The sequence below is a fragment of the Uloborus diversus genome, chromosome 5, assembly GCF_026930045.1.
Source record: "Uloborus diversus isolate 005 chromosome 5, Udiv.v.3.1, whole genome shotgun sequence".
Classification (NCBI taxonomy): domain Eukaryota; kingdom Metazoa; phylum Arthropoda; class Arachnida; order Araneae; family Uloboridae; genus Uloborus; species Uloborus diversus.
Window position 1 is genome coordinate 96,158,833 of NC_072735.1, and position 21,909 is coordinate 96,180,741.

Below are 21,909 nucleotides of genomic sequence, written 5' to 3' on the forward strand. Positions count from 1 at the left end.
GCAGATTATTTTCAACTGCCCAAAATAGTGTCGCAGACTGGTTAGAAAGTTTATGCAACTGGGACTAAGGATTGTTTTTGTTTAAAATTGCAATTTTATTCAATTTGATCACAAATTTATATACATTTTATACAGTAAAAGCTTGAATAAAAAAAGGATATTAAATGCTGAATAGCATTAAATAAAATCCACAAGTTATTTACCTTATTTTTCTTAAGGAATTCTTCTTCTGGTATTAAGCTATCTTCAGTCTTCTGTTTCTTCGGGGCAGGTTCATCTTCAGAGGCAGCATTTACAGAAGTTTTACCGGGAGCAATCATTGGTGGTCTATCAGGCAATATTTGAGGAGGTGGAGCTACTGGATGCATTGGAGGCACAAATGCAGCACCAGGAGGTCCTATAACAGGTGGCATTGGTGGCCTTGGCATTGCTATCCATTAAAAAATGAAACATATACAGCACAAAAAAGATTTTACAAATATAGTTATAAATCTGCTATATTTGAAGAAAGAATAGAAGCAGTTTTTACTTTGAAAAGCAGTAGAAAAACTGAAGATTTTACAATTAAAAACAGTAGATTTAACATTGAGGAAGAGATTTTTGTCTTTCCAAGACAATAAGCACATATAACAGAATAAAAAAAAAAATAAAAAACTTTATCAATTGAAAATAAGTGAGTTAGGCTCTATATACACAAGCAGCTGATGAAGTACGGTAACTTTTGTTAATCTTCCACTTTTAATGCATTGCGAACAAAACAAAAATGGATATGTTTATATATTATATAAAAGACGCTTAAGACTTTCGTAAAGATTTTTTTTTTTTTAAAGAAAAACAAATTTTCAAACACTGAAAAGAATTTTCCACAGCTATTTTTGCAGGAGTTCTGGGAAGAGAATGCAAAAGATTATACTTTGTACCTGGCAGCTAGCATTTTTCTGATAAAATTTTTAAGAGCAAACATTTTTTTTTATGAATTCTAAATACTAGTCTTAAATTTACATCAAAATGACGAGACACATCATGAAATACAGCATTTAAAAAACTTAATTTTTACACCAAAATTTAATTTAAAAAAAACCCTGCTTTATTGTATAATTTTACTTCCATACCTAGTAAGCATAAATTAAACTCATGAATTTAATGGGGGGAAAAGCAGAAAGTCTTACCCAAAAGATGAGAAGGAGGTGGTCCAGGGGGAGGTAAAGGGGCTATAATCAGTCCCTGTGGAGGTGGCATCATTGGCCGTGGTGGCAATATAGTAGAAACAGGTGGAATAGGTATTGGAGGCAATGGTGGTAATGGTGGGCGTTGAGGCATTACAGAAGTTGTTGTAGAAGGGGTAGAAGTTGGTGTCATTGGTGATGGTTGTGATTTAGACAAAGTTGTTGGTGTTGTCAAATTTGATGTAGCAGTTGCAGTTGTAGTAGCAGCTGTAGTTGCTGCAGTAACATTAGAAGCAGGAACAGTTATTAATTTCATAGGAGCTGCAGAAGAAATAGCAGATGTTACTGCTGCATCCTGTGGTTTAGAAGGCCCTATTCTTTCTTTTTCTTCATCTGGACTGCAAAAAAGTAGAAAAATTTTCAAGCATTTAAAAACTGCTTTCAAAAAGGTACAATAAAATTTATTCAACATGAATAACAATTTAATGATATTCTCAGGAAAAATACATGGCTAAGTTTAGCAATGTGTTACTAATTCCTCACTGTGTCAAAATTATTTCATGATCGACCATACTGTCACTCAGTTTTTAAAATGCAGATTCTTAGAAAAAATACTAATATATTTCTGGAGAAACATTGATGTTTTTAATTCAATTCTCTTAATAATTGCCTAAATTTAATGTTTCAATTCTTGACTGTCTATGGAAAGTGCAAATCACTTTGTAATTAATTCAATCAGTTAAATAACTTAAATGCTTATTTTGCAGGGTGCAAAGAAACAGACCATAAAAAGCCCTTTTTATCTAGTGCTGTAATATCATTGCAATGTCTGATGGAGAATAATTGAATGTATAATGAGTTTTAAAGACAACAAAGAACAAACAGCAAAAAGATTATGCCATTTGAATACAACAAGTATTTTACATCATTTGAAAGGTACAGGTATTGAATCAACTATAAACAAGGCTCAATATTTAGTGCCTAATATCATTCCTAAATATTCAGTTTATTAAAGGAAACTTTAAAATAAGTGCTTCTTAAATTGCATTCTATCGAGACTCAAGTTTTGCAAAACTTACACTTTTTTGAAAATTCAAATTACACTTTGTATCTAGTTACTAGTTACTTAAAAAATTAATAGTAATTAGATACTAGTAATTAGTTAGTCAAAAACCAATAGAAAAAAGTTTGTAAATAAATATTTTTTGAATGAATAGGAGAGAAAATAATAAAACAAATTGTAAATTGAAAACTCATTCATAGTCAAGGTAAGGCCTTTGAATATGTCAGTAGAAGAATACAAACACTTTAAAGAAAGGACATTTCATTCATTCTTACAACAGAAATTTAAATTAATGTTGTTATTGGAATGTTGGTACAGTATTTGCCACAAAAGGTGCTTGACCATTTGCAATGTGTATTAAAAGAGGTTCTCAATTTTTGTGTAAAATAACTAATAAATACTGTATTAGATGAATAAAACCGGGCATGATATTTAAATTTTTGTCCATAAAGCTTAATACAGTCAGACCGCGATTTAACAGAATTCATTGGGATCAAAACTTTTTTACGTTAAATTGAGGTTATTTGTAATATCGGGGTCTTTTACTTTATTCAGAATTATACTAGTGTCCACACACTAGTTAATTTGAAATTTTGTTGTACTGAATAACAGATTTTGACAATTTTTTTGATACTCGATTCGAAATAGTTTTCTTTCCACTTTATGAAGAGAAGGTTTCATTTACAACTCGCTGCATGACATATGTTTTTACAGTTTCCATATTGCTTTCTGGCACAGAATGGTTATTCATTGGTTGCCCACTCGCCAGTCAAACATTGCTGCTTCGAAGAAAAGTCTTTTTCTTTGCTTTGCACAAGATGAATACATCATTTGGAAAACAATCCAATATTTTCAAACTCAAATTAACAAAAGAATTTTTTTGCCTGTTGAAATAATTATTTTCAAAAATTAAAATAATTATTAATTTAAAATAATTAACAAATTATAATTTGGTAAATAGGGGTTTTTGCCTTGATTTTAGTAGGATAAAAAGAATAAATCGCGAAATTAGTTAAATCGAAGTTTGGTAAAACGGGGTCCGACTGTATTAATTATATCTATGACAATAAAATAAGAAGGAGAAGGTGGTGTACCTTAGATTTATTTCTTTTTATTATTAAACTTTATATTTAGACAATAAAATGTTAAAACAATTTTCCCTAAAAACAATATGTCTTTCACATCTAATTTTTTTTTGTTTTTCGGAATTTTAATTGAAGTATTTCAATACATAATTATTGAAAGTTGAAAACAGTATCAAGCTACATCACCGGGGTTGAACCTTGTTCTCAGTGGTAGTGTATACTGGACCAGTTTTGAAAAATCCTAAATCATGCAGACATTGGTTTCTTTTTAAATCCTACTTCGCAATGTGAATTGAACATGATATTTAAAATATAGAAGAAAAAAAAAATATTGAAAATCTATATAACTATAAACTAAACTTACTAATGCAAGGATGTTAGGCATTTCCTCGCTTCGGAGCAACAGCAAGATAGCTTAGTGTTATTTCTGGGATTAGATATCTTACTGTTGCTTGCAGGCGACAATTTATTTTTTTTAAATATCAAAGTTATAAAATAAAATATACCATATTATGGACACCATGCTAAACTAATGAAAGTGAAAAATCGTGTTTTTCAAATTTGATGTTTGCTGTAGTACTCAAAATGGGTTACTAGTTATAACTACTTCAAATGATAATTTTTTTACTCTTAAAATTGTTTATAAAAATTAAAACATTGAAAATAACAATATGCGTCGGGTGAAAAATAAATTATATTCAGTGTTTTGGCTCTCCTGAAAAGTGCCAATATTTATTCTTTAGTTTAGAATGGTACAGACAATATTTTGCAAAAAAAATAAATAAATAAATAAAAACCTTGCATTGATTTCTTAATTCAGCATGCAGACATACAAAGACAATTTGAATCATTTAAAATAGTTGATAAATTACAAAATTGTCCTTGATATTTTGAAAAGAAAAATAATTTGGAATAAAAATGGGATCTCCAACATTTTCTTTCGTCTTGTAAGTAAAGCAGCTGCATTATATTCTTAAGGACCTTGACTATCCACAAACTAGAATATATGACTGCATTTATTGGCACATAATAAGTGACACAAGAAAAAGAAGACAACAAATACAGAAAAAGCTTTTTAAAATTCAATGACTTGAGAAAAAAACTGAAGCTAAAAATTTGAATATTAATTTGAACAGTGTAGTGCCTAAAAGACCATGCTCTTTTTCATTTCATCTAACTAAAATCAAGGAGATAGTAAGAATTTTGCAAAGAGGAAGGGGTAACAGAATTTTGATGGTTATTATAAGATTTCTAATCAAAAGTATAAGAATTTCAATATAACTTTTGTACAATACATTATTATTGTTACAACTTATTACCAACAGAAAATACTCACAGTAAACCTTTAATTTTGTGAATTTGTTGAATCTGTTCTTCAATTGTGATGTTTGCTCTTGCAGCACGAGTTGCTGCTTCCATGCTAGCAGTATGACCATCCCAAGTTACTTTTTCAGGACGTTTTTTTTCTTCTTCACCAATCTACAATAAACCCATAAAACATTACCAACATTTAACCACCAAAACATTTGTATTATTATGATATTAAATGCCCACTTTTATAATCAATCATGTCAATATAGAAAATTTCTTGAAGAACAATATAGTAGGACAATACATCACAATGATTTAATACTTTCAAGAAATTTTCACAGAATATTGAAACAAATTAGTGAAAATAACAAAAATAGAACTTCAAAATGTAGTTAATATTAAGGGTTACATTCGTCAACTTAGAAAATTTGTTAAAAGTATACAACCAAAAATTCTGATCAGTTGCAAAGGATACATTTAAATTGTGTTTTGTTCTCAAAAATTCAGATTTGCTGTTTTGATAGTCTCATTCTTAAGCAAACGAAAGTGACTCTTTTATAAAACTTAATTATGTATTTGTAATAAACCAATGAAAATATGAGGTATGGTATCTAACCTCTGCAATACTTGATAAGGTGCAAAAGGTAATTTTAGAACAATCAAGTAATATAGCCACACAACAGCAGACCAATCTTTCATCCAAAAAATGCTGAACACTTGCCAAGTTAGTTCAAAACTAGAGCCTACATTATATGCAACAGCAGATACTATATTAGACTTCTTGTGACATTACGTGCATATAAATGCAAAAAATCAAAAAAATTAAAATAAATTACAGAGTCTTTCACTTTTTCAGACTTTTGTTTAAAAAACTTTAAAGAAAGATTGCAATTAAATATTTTGTTCAACCTTGGCAACAAGGATTTTTTGAGTTGCAAATCAATAACGCCTTTTTTGTAAAGTTATTTAAATTTTCATGTATCAGTAACGCATAAAGCAGTAAAGTATGTATACATATAAAAAAAAGTTGATTTTGGATCATGGATACAATTTGAATACAGATGAAAATGTTATTTGTGAAGAAAGAAAAAGTTAAGACAGAATTCAATAACATTTTAGGGAAAAGCAAACCCTAGGGTAGCAAGGGTAAGACCATGTGTTTTCCGACTGGTATTTCAAGGCAAGGAGCCCAGTTAAATACTACCTAATAACATATATAAGTTGAAAATATATTTTCAGCTTTAGAAATAATGTTAAATGACAAATGGCAATCTAACCGGAGAGAGCCTTGAAGGGATTTATTTCAATGAAAGTAACTAACATCCACACTAGTGTAAATAATTTCTTTAATACATATTTATTACTTTATCAGCATATTGCAAAAATAGAAAGGTCAAGTTTTTTTCTACGCACATATGAGACAGTGAGAAGCAAAGGATGCAAGTGGAAATTTTCTAGTTTTGAGTAAAATGTGTTAAAAGATGACATCCTAGATAGGTTTTCATTGAATTTTTTTTCTAAATCATGCTGTATAGCAGCAACTACCATGGCTACTAGTACCATCTCTTCCCCCAAGACAGAGGAGAGGTTCACCTACCATGTGTACTGGTTATCTCCAAATTTTTAATTTTGCCACTTACATCCCTTTGTTTCCCACTGCCTCATATGACACTTGTTTATGTAACTAATGTCACTAACTTTATATAATTAAAAGCACAACAAGTGTATTATGTTTCAATCTTTAGAGGAAAATTTTATTAATGACTTTGATACATAAACAAGAGTATATTGATTCATCAAAAATATTAATTTTGGGAAAGCAATATATCATGGCTCTAAAATTCTAATACCACCAAGCCCCTACTGTCAATATTCAGTGATGTAAAAAAATCTTAACACCGATTTTTAAAGTTTTCGTTTCAAAATAAAAAAGTAAATATAAAATGCAAAAATAAATAAATAAAATAATAAGAGGGGGGGGGGGGTAGTAATAAGACTTCTTTGTGCAGCAAAAACAAAATGTAAAAGTTTTATGCATGTTTTATACATATTGGGTTGTTCGGAAAGTAATTTCGTTTTTTCCCGTCAGAGGACTTAATTACGTTATTTCGAAACCAACCTCACACTTAAGCCGCATAACCATTATATGTCTTGAGAGCTGATATTGCAAGGCTTGTGTGTGAAAAAGTTCTATTAATTCTACGCAGTAGTTTTTGGTTGGTGCCCTTTTAAATATGGAGAGCAATAAGCAGCATTTTCGTCATATTTTACTTTTTTACTTCAGAAAAGGTAAAAATGCTGTCCAAGCGAGAAAAAAATTGACGGATGTGTATGGAGAAGGCGTGTTAACAGTACGCCAGTGCCAGAACTGGTTTGCAAAATTTCGATCCGGCAATTTTGATGTCGAAGATGCACCACGGTCTGGAAGGCCGGTCGAAGATGACAAAGATGCGATAAAGGCATTAGTTGATGCAAATCGGCGAATAACCACACGAGAGATCGGTGAGAGATTAAATTTGTCGAATTCGACTGTTTATGGCCATTTGAAAGGCATGGGCTTAACCTCGAAGCTCGATGTGTGGGTGCCCCATGTCCTTACGGAGCCTCACACAAGTTTGGTCACTCGCCAAAAACTTTTACAGCTTGAATGGGACGTACTGCAACATCCACCATGTTCTCCAGATCTGGCGCCTTCCGACTACTATTTGTTCCGGTCCCTGCAAAATTTTTTGGATGGCAAAACCTTTACCTCAAATGAAGATGTCAAAAACCACCTGAACCAGTTTTTTGCCAGCAAGGACCAAAACTTTTATGAGAGGGGAATTATGTTACTGCCAGAAAGATGGCAAAAGGTGTTGGACCAGAATGGCCAATATATAATTTAATAAAATATTTATTCATTATACGAAAACTGTCTTTCATGTTCCCCAAAAAAAACGAAATGACTTTCCGAACAACCCAATACAACAAAATACGTTTCACAAACATACGTTTAACATAAAAAATTGGGAAACACAGAAATATATAGCAGTGCAGACTTGCACTTTGCATTTTACTTCAAATCCGTTAGCACAAAATTCTTTTAACACATAAAAATATTTCACTCTCCTTAGTTTTGCGCTAAAATGTTTTGAGTGTAAATACATAAACCTAGGTAACTACAGGTAACCTAAGTATGTTGTTTTTTCCTTCAAATGAATTTTTTAAAAATGCAATTCTGAAGGTTTCATAAAAAAACCTTGAGAAAAATCACAAACATTTTCATTTCAAGTTAAAAAAAAAAAAAGTAAACATTGTATAATTATTTTAAAAGTTTAGGAAAGTTTACTAGTCATATTATTTTAAATTTCTAAATGCATTAAACTTGCTTTTTATGAGCTGAATTATAAAATCTGTACATATTTTTTGCAATACACAATGCCATTAAAACCCTTAATTTAGGAAACTTTAAATGAAATGTTATAACGAATCACTTAAAAATAGTAATGAAACTATATATGAAATTTTAAGTATTCAAGTAAACATTGATTAGTTATTAAACAATTATATTACTTAAGAGCATTTTAATATTATCTTGCTTACTGATCAAAAAGATTAAAATTAAAATCAACCTTAAAATAAACAAATGTAATACCTTTTTACCAATAGCTGTTTCCTCAACACCAGAACCAAAAATATCAGTACGTCTTTCAGCAAATTGTTTCAAACTACTTTCAATGGAAGTTCCTGTTAAATAATAACAAGAATAATAAAAACTTAATGAAAAAGTTAGAGGAGGATAAATTAAGTATTGAATATTAATATATTAACATTACCATGAGCAAAAACTTCTTCTTGTGTTATTTTTTCTTGTACAGCTCTATCTCTCTGTTCAACCCATCGAGGATCCAATAATCCTAAAGTAGAAAAAGACATCTAAAATCAAAGCAGCAATTGGAATTATACTTTAATATTTTTTTCAAATATTTAATTTATTTTTGGAAACTATAAGTTCTTATTTTCCTAAATAATTAAGAAAAAGAGAGAAAGCAACATTTACACCATTCTGTGGGAATGAAAGACATACAACTCAAGTTTTGACACCTAACTTCTATTATTACAAATTTAATCATTTCTGAAAAACAATAATTTCAATTTTTAAACACATTGAACAAATTTATTACAATGTTGCATTTTTGATGAAATTGATAGTAAAATTAGTAGTAATAGTAAACAGAGTTCACATTGTTCTTTAAAGCACAGTGGAATGACCTCTTCCTTTTACTATTCACCATTGTTTAAATTTATTCCAGGCATTTTTTTTTATAAATCAATTTATCAATTGTGCTGAAATTTTAAGTCAAACTATAATAACCACAAAACCCAAACCAGAATATTTCAGTCTTTCCTTCTCTTAAAAGATTCAGAGCATCAACTTTTCCTTTTTTTTAAAATAGAAAATTTTAAGTATTATTTGACATGAAGGCCTCCCTCTAATGAAATTAATTCTATATGTTTGTAATTTGACTTAAAGATACCATATTCATTGCTTGAAGTACATTTATATTTATTCTCCCATGGTTATTTCCAGTTGTGAAGTCTTCAACTTCATGTTGAATTTTATATTTCTGCAGCTCACTTTGATTTTTATAATTCCAATGTCTAAAATTTGCGTGTACCAGTAGAAGAAAAGATCATCCCTTCCAATTTTTGCAAAAAGCCAGTCTTGAGGATTGGCAGGACATTCATCCATAAGTTTCCATTTTTGTATACACTTATTGACTGACTCTATTTTACTATTCAATTCAGTGACAATGTCAGCTGTCATGTGTGCTTTTATCAGAAATGTGTCAACACTTAAAACAAATTTTAGCTTTTACCATCTTCTTATGATCAGTGGTGCATTGGTTTCACTTCCACTCAAATTGGTACATGTAAAACAGGGAGCTGATCTTCAGAATTCTCTGCACCATAGAAATTATCAGTTTTAAATAGGAGTTTTTGAAGGAATAGGATAATGAAAGCCTGTTTTACCTATCTGTCACCCCAGATGCTTAGATGGTATCTGTCAAGTTGCCAAACAAACTCGATAGATGTCATCCAAATGATGTTTGAGCACATTTAAAAGTTATTTATAGTAAAATATTCTAGGGGGGAAATGTTACAAATGGTGGTAATTCAAATAGAGATTTGATATTTTTTTTACGTTACTTGACAATCTAACCAAGATTACATAATGCAGATATTTTCCCTCTTATGCAGTTAAAATATTAAAATTTAATAACAAATTAAAAAAAATAATGAAAAGCACTAAGATAGAATTTATCATTTAATAAGAAAAGAGACAGTTCTTAAAATTCTGCAGCTAAGTGTTTTAAGTCACAATTATATTTATATCCATCAATATCAACAGCAATCTTTTAAGTTCAAAAGGTAGAAAGAAAGAAAAAATATATAAATCTTTTCATACCAATTCTCATATGTTCCTGCATTTTGTCTGCTGGGATTTTTTCACCGGTTATTGGAGAGATCAAGAAGTGTTCCGTAACAGGCGTAGCTGGCTTTAGAACTGAAAGGAAATAAATAATTAACTAAGCAAATAAATAAATCCTTTATGTTATAGTAATATACTAAATATATAAGTATACATTATACATAGTATTACTCCTTTTTTTGTAAGATAACATACAGTAAAACTTTCAGACCTTAAAATTGATGCACTGTAGGGTTAAAAATAAATAAAAAATAAAAACCCACCAAAATTTGCAAAATATACAACTATAATGCATTTTTTGATAAATTTAAAAATGTTTTTAGGAGTCACTAGCAAATAAAAACAAGTAAGCAATGCATGATGGCACATAATTAATTCATGCAATGGTGGTTTCTCTCTGCAATGAATTATGTGGTATACGGATGGAAACTACAAGAAGCTCTGGCTTATTTTGTGCCCATGCCAGTGATTTTTGCATGTTTTTAAACCAGTACACATTCTGAAAGCAAAAAATAAAACTGGTAGGGTCTGTCAGCGAAATTCGGGTACGAAAATGACCCATTTTGACTTTCTTGTAATAAATTTACTATAAAACTTTTTCCCTTCTCTTATTTCAGCATAATATTATGACTTACTAGAATATGTTTCAACAAACTCCATGCTTATAGAGTCATTTGCATAAAAATGACAAACATAAGTTTCACTTAATGGACGGGGGAATTCAGGTAATGTAATGGTTATGGTTAGAGAGCAAAGCATGGTTTTAATAGCTATCTTACTCAATTCATCAAGTTTAGGTTGAATGTAGGTATAATAGAAATAATGAAATAGTATAAATAACAATTTTTATGAGTACTAAGACAACTGAAAATTATGCACAAGAAGCACAAAGCAACTATTTATTGAAAATAAGTAGTTTCTTGTGACAGAACACTTACAAATTTGAAAAACCTTCCATTTTAATCAGGGAAAGTCATCAATAGTATCTTCTATATCAGAAGTTCTCAAACTTTTAGACATTGTGACCACCTTTTCAAACTAAGTATTTTGGCCACCCCCCATAAGTTTTAACTCTATCTAACCCCCCCCCCCCTAAAACAATAACTAAAAACTACACATATGGCTAAGTTTTATCCTTAGAAACACAAGTAAATAGTAAAATAAATATGACTTTTGTCTCTTGAATTATTTTATAATAAGACACAATAGTATACAATACTGATTCTATAATCTTGAAGTAGCTTTATGACAATTATTGACCTTGCGCTCTTTCAAGTTCTATCATTGCACCCAGTGCGAAAAACACAGCAATGAATTAATTGTCTTTAAACTTTCCTTCCACATCTTGCAACCCCCCTCGGGGTCGTGACCCACCATTTGAGAACCCCTGTTTTATATAAATCTGTTTAATGTTATAATTGTTTTGGGAAAACATATCATTCACTTTCACCTTTAACTTAACTAACCTGATAACTTTCTGGATTCTGAGAATCTTGAGCAATTATTTGCTCCCTATATTCCTTTACCTCTCCTTTTTTTTTCTGACAGTAAACAGATATTCATGATTCTAAATGGTTTGTGGATTGCAAAGAGAGGTCATCTTTTTCTTTCAAGTTTTGTGCTTTTGAATCGACAAATCTTAGCAATTTTAGTGGCTCTTTGGCTAGTGGTTTTTGTTTACTTTGAAAAGAAAACATTTTCAATATTAGTGTTGACAACACATTTTTAGCACAGATAATCTTAGGTAATGATGATGCACATAAATAGGTATTTTTGAAATTCTATAAAAAATGATTATTTTTCATTTTAACAAATCAAATGCAATGCATACCCAAATTACCCTATGTTTTTAAATCATTAATTACATAAAAACTATTACAGATAAATATTTCAACTCAATGAAAAATTAAAGTAAACATAGGTAATGTGTAACATTGATGTACTATTTGAAAGGAATTAGTTTACCTTGAAATTGCCATCTTTAGGAGACTAAACTTATTTTTTATCAATTTCAATAGCAGTTTTCTAGGAATAATTTTTCAAACAAAAAATATTACCTTTGGGGTTATAATCTTTACGAATAACCACTTGATCAGGCTGAGGTGGAAGAGGTGGAGGCAATGGAGGAGCTTCTTTTGGAGGTAAAGGAGGTGGACTGGCTCTGTGGTCTTCTTCATCTTCATCAGATGATGACGAACTATCTTCTCCAGGCTGTAGTACATCCATAAATTACATTTTAAAGAACTTCACTTTTATTAATCACTTAAAACAGAATTCTCAATTTTAAAACATACCTTTGATGCATTTGTTTTGTCAGTAATCTCTTTATCACTGCTTTCTTCATCAGATTCAACTTCCATTTCAACATCCTCAACCTAAAAATTACATATATATATATATATATATATATATATATATATATATATATATATATATATATATATATATATATATATATATATATATATATATATATATATATATATATGCATATATACCGAACATAAAGTTATCATTTAAAGTCAAAATACCGAAAATTATGACTAAATCTAAAAATATTTTACAAAATGCAAATACCAGGGTTCACAATTTGGTAAGGCCATAAACAATTAAAAAAGAAAAATACAGTGGCCATGATTCAGTTATGAATGAGCTATATCAACAACATACTAAGAAATTTATAGTGCATAAATTACAAATTACCCCTTGTTCTTCGATTCTTTGCTGGTGTAACACTCTGCTTCCAACTTCATCAGGATTAGTAGGAGGAGGAAACATCCCTGCAAAACATATTCAAAACTTGTTCACATAAAATTACTTTTGGGGTTTAAGAAAATTTGAAAATAAAAAAATACCTTACCTTGCTCATTAGGCTGGTAATCCACTGTTTCAACCACAACAAAATCATGCCAGTCAATTTGAGCATACTGGACTAGAAAGAGAGAAAGAATGTTTCGGAACTCCATTGTTTGTTCCCTACATATCAGCTCTGTAATTAATAAAAGTACATTAAAACATACCTCTCTCTCGTTCAGCTTCTTCTTCTTCACGTCTTTTGATTGCTTCTTGTTGCCTAGTCCATTCAACTCTATAACGTACTTGCTCTAATACCTAAACCAATATTTTAAAAAAAAAGGAATTTTAATCAAGAATATATATATACTTTTGGAGTCAAATCAAAACATTTGGTCACAGAATGCAACTAATGATAACTTATATTTGGCACTGAGGTAAACCAATGTTTAATTTCATAATAAAAATAAAGTGCTACTATTTAAAAACCAATTTCTTCTGGAAAAATTGATTTTTTACAAATTAAAATGTGGTTTAGTTGTTATATTTTCTTAGAAAACATTTAAAAAATATATTAAAAAACATGTATGCAATCCATATTATTTTTTCTTTTCAATTGAAGTATACAACAAACTTTTAAGTATGTACCTTATGAGCGTTGCTGCCAACATAAATTTTTGAAAGGGTGAGGCTTCTTTATTTATATTCACATTGAATAATTTGTCCCCACTTATATCTATGGAAATTTCTTCATAGAATAAGCAATGCCCAAGATTCAACAACAAATCACTCAGCACGATGATTGCATATCTATCAAGCTCTAATAAGCTACTTCTCTATTTAGGCAAACCCTGAAGAAAATACTTTCTTAGAGGATGTAACAGATACAGCATTTCTAATACATAGTAACACTAGCTGCATCACCTGGCTTTGCACAGTCTACCTCGAAAATAAAAGTTATGTCAAGTGATGTGTGTTCAACAATTAGGCTCAAATAATAGAAAAAAAAATCTTTAATTTCCTATCAAAATCATGATTCTTAAATAACGTCAACTGCAATTCTAAAAGTTCCAAATAAATTAAATGCAATCCTCCTTTAAAACAACTAAAAGCCTTGATTATCTTCTGCTGGCAGTAGAAAAAAAAATATATATATAAAATGGTCATGAAATAATCAAAAAGGGAAATTTTTCACCTTAATGCAAAAGCAAGAATTTTATTTGTCCACAGTGGAGAAAAAAAAATGGCATCAGATCTTTTTTCTCAATAACGATAAATTTCTGATTTAATTTTGATGTTCCATTAGGCTTAAAAATGCCTATAACTTTTTTCCGTGGTGATTTTACACAGACTTCGTTTTTTTGAAATTCAAAGAAAGTAAATATACTTCAGGGGTATTAATCGCGGACTTTTGAAGGAGACTAAATTCAGGACAATGTGATAATCATTTTGGGAAGAAATAGCCATTTAATGCTATTTTCGGGTCATAAAATTAAAACTGTTGGGTACTTTTTTCGCATTAAAACCTCCTATGTTCTTTTTCGGGTGACCAAGTACCTCTCTACCAAATTTGGTCAAGATCTGACGTAAACTGTGGATTTGTATAGGAAACATATTGTTACCTCAGGGCAACACTAAGACATCTAATCCCAGGAATAACCCTAAAATATCCTACTGTTGCTCTGAGGCAACAATATATGCACATATATTATTTGTTTCATTTACACAGATTAGAGAGCTATCTGCTGCTAAAATAACATGTCGGAATACTTTCCCCCAAAATCATTAAATTGTTTTTGGAAATTTTCTTCCACTGATGAAAATTTTACAAACCTAGAATGAATTTTTCACAAAAAGTTGACAACATATACTCCAAGTTTTTTCCACAGTTATTGCCTTTCCAAATGGATGGTGGAGTCTACATATGTTGTAACTCACAACATTGAATGATCACACTTTTTTGTCCATTAATGTAGTTTAGACTCACTTACATTTGGCTCACCTGATTTAAATATTAGTAAAGGGTATCCATGAGAGATCCATCACTAAAGCAATTTTAAAGGTTAGTAGAGGATTGGATGGAAAGATTTTGTGATCTATTTAGTGATGTAAAATACCCGGGTATTTATTTTTAGGGGTAAATACCCAGGGTATATAACCGGGTATTTATTTCAAAAATTTATATTTAACTAAAATACTTTTTTGTATGTATTCCGCTTCATATGTATAACCAACCATATACAAAACAATAAATTTTTGCCCAAAAATTGTATTTTGATCAGATATTTAAAGAATTATTGTGTGAAACAACTTAACAATCTAATATGATATTCACTTTACATGTGTTGGATATGTCTAATTTCAGGTATAAAAAGCCATTCTCCAAAATTAAAAAGTTTAACTGGTTACAAAAAAAAAAAAAAAAACGAGCTGATGTGTGCATCACATGACTTCCTTTTACTCCAATTTAGTGTAATTTCCCCATTATTGGCAATTTTAATGTCATTCAATTGTTTACTCTCTAAATATCACCAACAGTGGCCAAATAAAAATCAAATTTAAAATAAAAAAATAATTGCCAAATTTGTCGCCAAGTTGGCGACAAAACTTGGTGACCTAAAGACTGGCGATATATTGCCAAGTGTCCGACAAATTATAACACCACTTGAGTTTACATCGAAATTAACAATGATTTCCCCCTAAAAAGGGGCAAAAGACCCCCTTAGAAACATCCGAATGCAACCAAAATTGAAGGTGCACAACTAGGACCCACTAGGAGTCTACATACCAAATTTCAACTTTGTAGGACATACCGTTTTTGAGTTATGCGAGATACATACACATACGCACATACATTATGATGTCACGAAAAAACTCGTTGTAATTAACTCGGGGGTTGTCAAATGGATATTTCGAGTGCCTGTAGGTTCCAAGGCATATATCCACATGTGGTCAGGTTGAAAAAAAAACTTAGCATTCATTCAGGGGTGAGAAAAATGGAAATTAATGCCGATTTTTGAGTGAAAATTTTTTCGCGAATACAATACTTCCTTTTTTGTAAAAGGAAGTAAAAAGCAAACATCTATTTTTTAAGGTCATAGTCTTTTATAACTCAGTGATATAACCCAGTGATTTATTATATATATATATATATATATATATATATATATATATATATATATATATATATATATATATATATATATACTTATTAAGAAACATTAACATAACCTGCATTTTAAACCTGGACAATTCAAACAATTTAACCTAAATTGAATCAAGCTTCACTACTCAGTTCAACAGGTGCCACAAGCAGCACTTTGATACTGGTAGTCAATAACTTTAACAGCAAATAAAATTTAATAGCAATGTAAAATTGAAAAAAAAAAACAACGTAAAATTGAATTAAGAACCCAAAACACCCAATGTATTTTGACGTCTCATCAGGGGGCTACTCCCTGAGGGTAGGGAAAAACCATGAGATGTTTCATGAGTGCTGCAGGAGAAATACCTAAAAAACAGCACTAGTACCCTGACATCACACAAGTCAAACAAAGGGGATAATGAAAGTCAAATATATAAGCATGACAGAAATGAAATAATTAAAACATTCCCAAACAAAAAATACAAACATCACAGTTATTAATTAGAACAAATTCAAACAGCAAGAAACAACAACTGAGCTCAATTGCAAGAGGGAAAGCCTGGGAAGAACATAAGCATGGAACAAACAAAAAGACCTACTTCTACTCTTTCATATGCTTGTAAATGAGATTTTTGTTGAGATGAACTGGATATTTACATATCCAGTTTATCTCAACCAAAATCAAGGAATAGTTCAGTTTTTTTGATAAGATATTATTAAGCCTTTAATTAAAAAAATTACATTATGTAAATTGTTGTATTTTTAATCTTTCATTTTACAGTTTATGTTTTAAAAAGAAAATCATCACCTTTTGATCCCACCTAAATTTTTTTTGCAAAATGCACAATTACTAGGGGATTTACTCTGCCTTGAAATAAATACCCCAAATTTTTTTTACCTGCCTACCCTACATCACTAATTGCGTGTATTAAAAAGTCTGAATAAATTTTCATCATGAAGTACCGGGGAGCAAATGCAAATAAGCAAGGCAACAGAAAACAATATTTATTTATTTTTTTTTTGCTTATTAATGTGAAAACTGTTTCTATATTTGCCACATTATCACTTAAACAGCAATAAAATAAATAAATAAGATCAGTCTTAATAACTTATCAGTTTATTCTTCCAAACATCCCTCATGCTTCTTTTTTTTCCCATTTTGGACATGACTAACCAAAATTTTCATTTTAAAATCCTGAAGTTCATCATTGAATTGCTGCAATTATGACATTGAAAAGAAAGATTCTTTGGCTTACGATATGTTTCTTTCATAATCTCATCAAGTCTTTCAATACAAAATATTATAAACTGTAATACATATGTATGTATAAATTTTATCAATTATTTCATATTTAGATTTAAAAAAAAAATCCCATTCACTTTCTGTATTTTTTTGTAAAATAACCAGTTTTTGGGGTATCTACCCAGGCCTTGGGTAAATACCCAAAAAATATTTACCTACCCGCTGGGTATTTAGCCAATCCCAGGGATAGAAGTGACATTTGCCAACAAAAATATAGGAAAAATATAGGAATTTTCGGAAAAAAATATAGGAATTCAATGGAAAATATAGGAGTTTTCTGAAAAACAATATAGGAATTTTTCGAAATAATATAGGAACATTTTGAAAAAAAAAAAAGGATATACAGGAATTTTTATAACAAGGCTAGCCAGTATGACATTTTTTTTTTCAAAATGCAACATTACTATTCGATTAAAAACATGTAATAACACTCCTACCTGACATAAGTGCAATACATACGCATAAATATGTCTAAAAATACACACAAAATCAATTTTACAAAAAGAAAAATGGGCGTAAAACTTTAATTTGTACTAAATAACATATTAAGGCGTTCTTTAAAAATAAAAAAATTAGACGACATTTTTCGAAGGTATACACAAATCTTTCTTAAAATAATTGTATTACTAATCTAATTCTTGACTGTCTGTTGTTGGTGTCGATAATCACTCTATACATAAGTTTCTCACTGAAGATTCTTTCTAGTTTTACAAGTTCAAAATAATTAAAAAAAAACATAAATGAATGGTTTCTTTTGAAAACAGCAGCAACAGTAACAATACTTAAAATGTGCAATGAATTAAGTTTTAACAAAAAGACTACTACAAATGCCTTCTACTTTCAAATGCCTTTATTATAAAATCAGTTTATTTGAATCCAAATTAAGAACCTTCACATAATCAAGTTTTGGAATTTTTAAAACATATTTTCACAAGCAAAACACATGTTACATTGAAGTTAGAGCCTTTTGCGCAATTAAATTTTTGCATTGCATTTTGTACATGACTATTCTCGGATTCCTACTCTCATTCAAGAAAAGAATTCAAATACTTATTTACTATGTTGTAAATCTTGTGACAGCTCTTGAGCAGTGTTCCCTGCTAAGCAGTTTATGATAGCAGTTGTTTCCGTCCGAGCACAACCGTACTTTCTTTGCTACCTACAAGCCCGGGAACATATTTTTAATGAAAATTTTGCATGATCCGATACTGCCATGGGAAAGCTGCGCTCCAGAATGAAATTTGTGAATAAAAGTTCTGTTTTAATTATGTTATCACTTGACGATGCAGTAAAAGCCGAACTTAAAGTTTTATAAGTTGTTAAAACATGCAATTTATCTTTCCATGTGCTATGCTGAAATCAAAGTTACATGTCACACAGTAATATCAGGGGTCAATCCAGGTTTTATTTTTTGAGTCCCCATTTTGTGAAAAAAAATATTTCTGAATTTTCTTTATTTTTGTGAAAAAGAAATTATTGTGAATTTCCTTTTCTTTTCCGGAAAAAACATTTTTAGGTAAAAATTAAAATTACTTGATGATTTGTAAGTTAAAATTTAAACGTATACGATTCTTTTTCTCAGAAAAATCTCTGATATGATACTTTTTGAGCATTTTTTTTTCTGAAAATCCTGACTTTTCAACACCAAATTCGATCATAGTTGAAATCCACGATTTCCCATGACTTTCAAGGGCACCCAGAAAAATATATATTTGATTTAGAAGTATTTGGTCACAGGGTTCACATACCCTTTAGGGAGAAAAAAAATTCAAGCACTTCTAAAAATATTGCATGCAGGTTTCCCTTAATGCAAACATATAAATAGGTAATAATATAAAAAAAGGAAAACAAAATATCCTTTTCTACAACAAGAGACCTTTGATAAGAAAAAGATCTACTGCGTCGAAGGGTTTTCTGCAAATGTCTGAAAAGCTCGGTCATAAAGAGGAGCAGTTCCCATGAGGTTTAATTTTGCAATCTTCACATTCAAAGAAGTATAATTTATAAAATCTGCAAGTCAAAAATTAAAAAAAAAAAAAAAAAAAACACCTTTTAGGAATGCTTTTAACTTTTCTGGGAAGAAACCAATACACCTAAATTCAATGGAACAGCTAGACAGGAGATTGTTTCCAACATTGATAGTGGTTTATACACATATAAGGGCGGTTAGGATCAAAAAAACCACCCAGAAGGTAATTTCCGGTGGTACTATTAAGTTCAAAAGTACAATACGTCCGTTAATTATTTATAAGTATTCAAAGTATAAATCAATTATTCGTATGCATGTATTAGTTGTTCAGGAGTTAAAGCATTTCAACTGTCCTCAAGTAACTTTAAAAATTAGTCAGAAAGAAAACATTTAATGAAAGTCTCCAATCCAGTCTCCGTACCTCAAAATTCGCAAAAGCTGCTTAAGAAGTGATAAATATTCTGAATGTAATTTTGAGCCTGCTTTTACTGAAAACTTGTAATAGTCAATAAATGTACAAGTTCAGATTCACAGAGCCATATTTCCTAACTGAAAAGATTCACAAGAAGTTGACATACATAATGACAAAAAGTTTTTTTTATGAATTATTGTTGAAATTAGAATTTAAATTTAAAGAAGGGATATTATTCAGGTATGATTGCAATTTCATAAAAAAATAACCTGCAAGTTTCAAAGAGCTAATCCGGAGGGGGGATACTTTTTAAAACTAAGACGCCTTTTACTTAAATATACATGTGTACAACAATTACTTTTGATATACATACAATTTATTTCTTATGTTAAAATAATTTATGAAGTCAAAATATTATACAGATAAATACCAGGCCCAGTGCCTGTTGATAACCAGCAACAGGCAGCTAGGCTAGTCAATTTATTGGACCCCAATGAAGATCAATGACCCTCCTTAAGCTATCTACCCCTTTACTGATTACAGCCTATTCTGGTAAGCTCTTCTAAGTGTCCACAACCCAACAAAAGTAGTAATTTTGAACATTTGAGGTAAAGAGGGAAAATTGGAAGTAGGTAGGTGAAAGCATAACAAACACTACTGGATTTCCAGTGAAAAATCAAAACACAATTACCCCTGTTATGTACCTTAATTATTTTAACAGACATAAAGAAAATGATGTTCTTATAAATTCAGCTTTACAAAATTGTATAGCTCAACTTTATCTTTAAAATACAAACTTTAAGTTAAAATGTTAGGTGCTCAGTGCATTAAATTTAAAATTTTTTCAAAAAATCTGTAATAACCAAGAATTAGCTAATGATAAATAAAAATTAAAATTGCAAAATTAAATAAGTATATATGTAATTAAACAAAACAAAAGTAATTAGTTTTTTAGTTATTAAAAAAAAATAGTATAAAACAAGCTAATCTGATGTAGCATGTGTCAAAATAATTTTTAACTGCAAAAAGAAAATATTTACAAGATGCTGAAGGGTTGAAACCTCAAACAAGGGAAGCGAATTTTTGTGACTTAAGTTCAATTTTGGCATGTTTCTCATAAAATAAATTCATTTATTTTTTACTAAAATTAAACATAAAATATGCTAATCTAAGGTAGCATATATATGAAAATTACATCTGATTAGCCAAAATGTTTAAATATTTGCAAGATGCAAAAAGATTTTAAATTTCAAACATGAGAAGCAATTTTCTGTAAATTCTGAGTAAGTTCAATGTTGGCATGTTTTCCATAAAATAAATTTATTAATTTTTTACTAAAAATAAACATAAAATATGCTAATCTGAGGTAGCATATGCGAAAATAACATTCGATTCGCCAAAATATTTAAATATTAGCAGGAGGCAAAAAGCATTGAAATTTCAAAAAAAAAAAAAAAAAAAAAAAAATCCTCAAAATCCGGGTAAGTTCAATGTTGTTATGGTTTCCAAAATAATTCCTGTTTTAGACATCGAAATAAATTAAAAAATAAACTAACCTGAGGTATCATATGTCAAAATAGCATCCAATTGGGAAAAAAAAAAATCAAAATATTTACAAGATGCAAAAGGATTGAAATCCCAAACACAGAAGCAATTTTTCGCGATGTTGCAAATAGAACGCATATTCAAAAAATTGCAGTAGTAAAATACTTTCTTAAAAGTTTTAAGCACAATCAAATGATTTTTGAAAGAATTTAAGCACTAAGAAACTTTTTCGAAGTTTTAAAGCTTTTTCAATGTTTTCAAGTAAATAAAAGAATGAACTTTTTTTTTCAAGCACTTCCAGCTGAAATATTAGTGACTAATTCCACCTTGGTATAAAATAAACCAGACCTAAAAATCTTAGTAGCCACCACTGTCACCAAGTTTTTAAGTACAAAAAGTGAAAGAAGGGGGGGGGGGGGATTCAATTTTTACTACTTTCAGAAAAAAAAATAAATAGAACCTTGCACTTGTTTACAAAAAACATGCTTTTTGGAAAATGTAAGTTTCAATAGGTTTTTGAATTATTTCAAAATAAATAAATGAGAAGTCGGCAAGAAACTGCATTTTAGATGAAATAGTTTTTTTAAGTTCACAGCAAAATCTCCAAAACAATGAGGATCAAATGCAATTGAGCAAATAAAATT

The 21,909-nt window shown here is 29.8% G+C and overlaps 1 protein-coding gene across 1 annotated transcript in view; it reads right to left on the reverse strand.

Annotated features, from left to right (window-relative positions):
- Positions 1-21,909, reverse strand: part of LOC129222867 (splicing factor 3A subunit 1-like) — a 64,346-nt gene that overhangs the window by 11,326 nt on the left and 31,111 nt on the right. The window contains exons 8-18 of the mRNA XM_054857426.1: positions 13,119-13,209; positions 12,959-13,030; positions 12,802-12,878; positions 12,393-12,473; positions 12,156-12,309; positions 10,075-10,173; positions 8,441-8,521; positions 8,260-8,351; positions 4,651-4,793; positions 1,170-1,564; positions 204-430 (exon numbers count right to left, since the gene is read on the reverse strand). Coding sequence (XP_054713401.1) covers positions 204-430; positions 1,170-1,564; positions 4,651-4,793; positions 8,260-8,351; positions 8,441-8,521; positions 10,075-10,173; positions 12,156-12,309; positions 12,393-12,473; positions 12,802-12,878; positions 12,959-13,030; positions 13,119-13,209 — 1,512 coding nt within the window. The remainder of the gene's footprint in view (positions 1-203; positions 431-1,169; positions 1,565-4,650; positions 4,794-8,259; positions 8,352-8,440; positions 8,522-10,074; positions 10,174-12,155; positions 12,310-12,392; positions 12,474-12,801; positions 12,879-12,958; positions 13,031-13,118; positions 13,210-21,909) is intronic.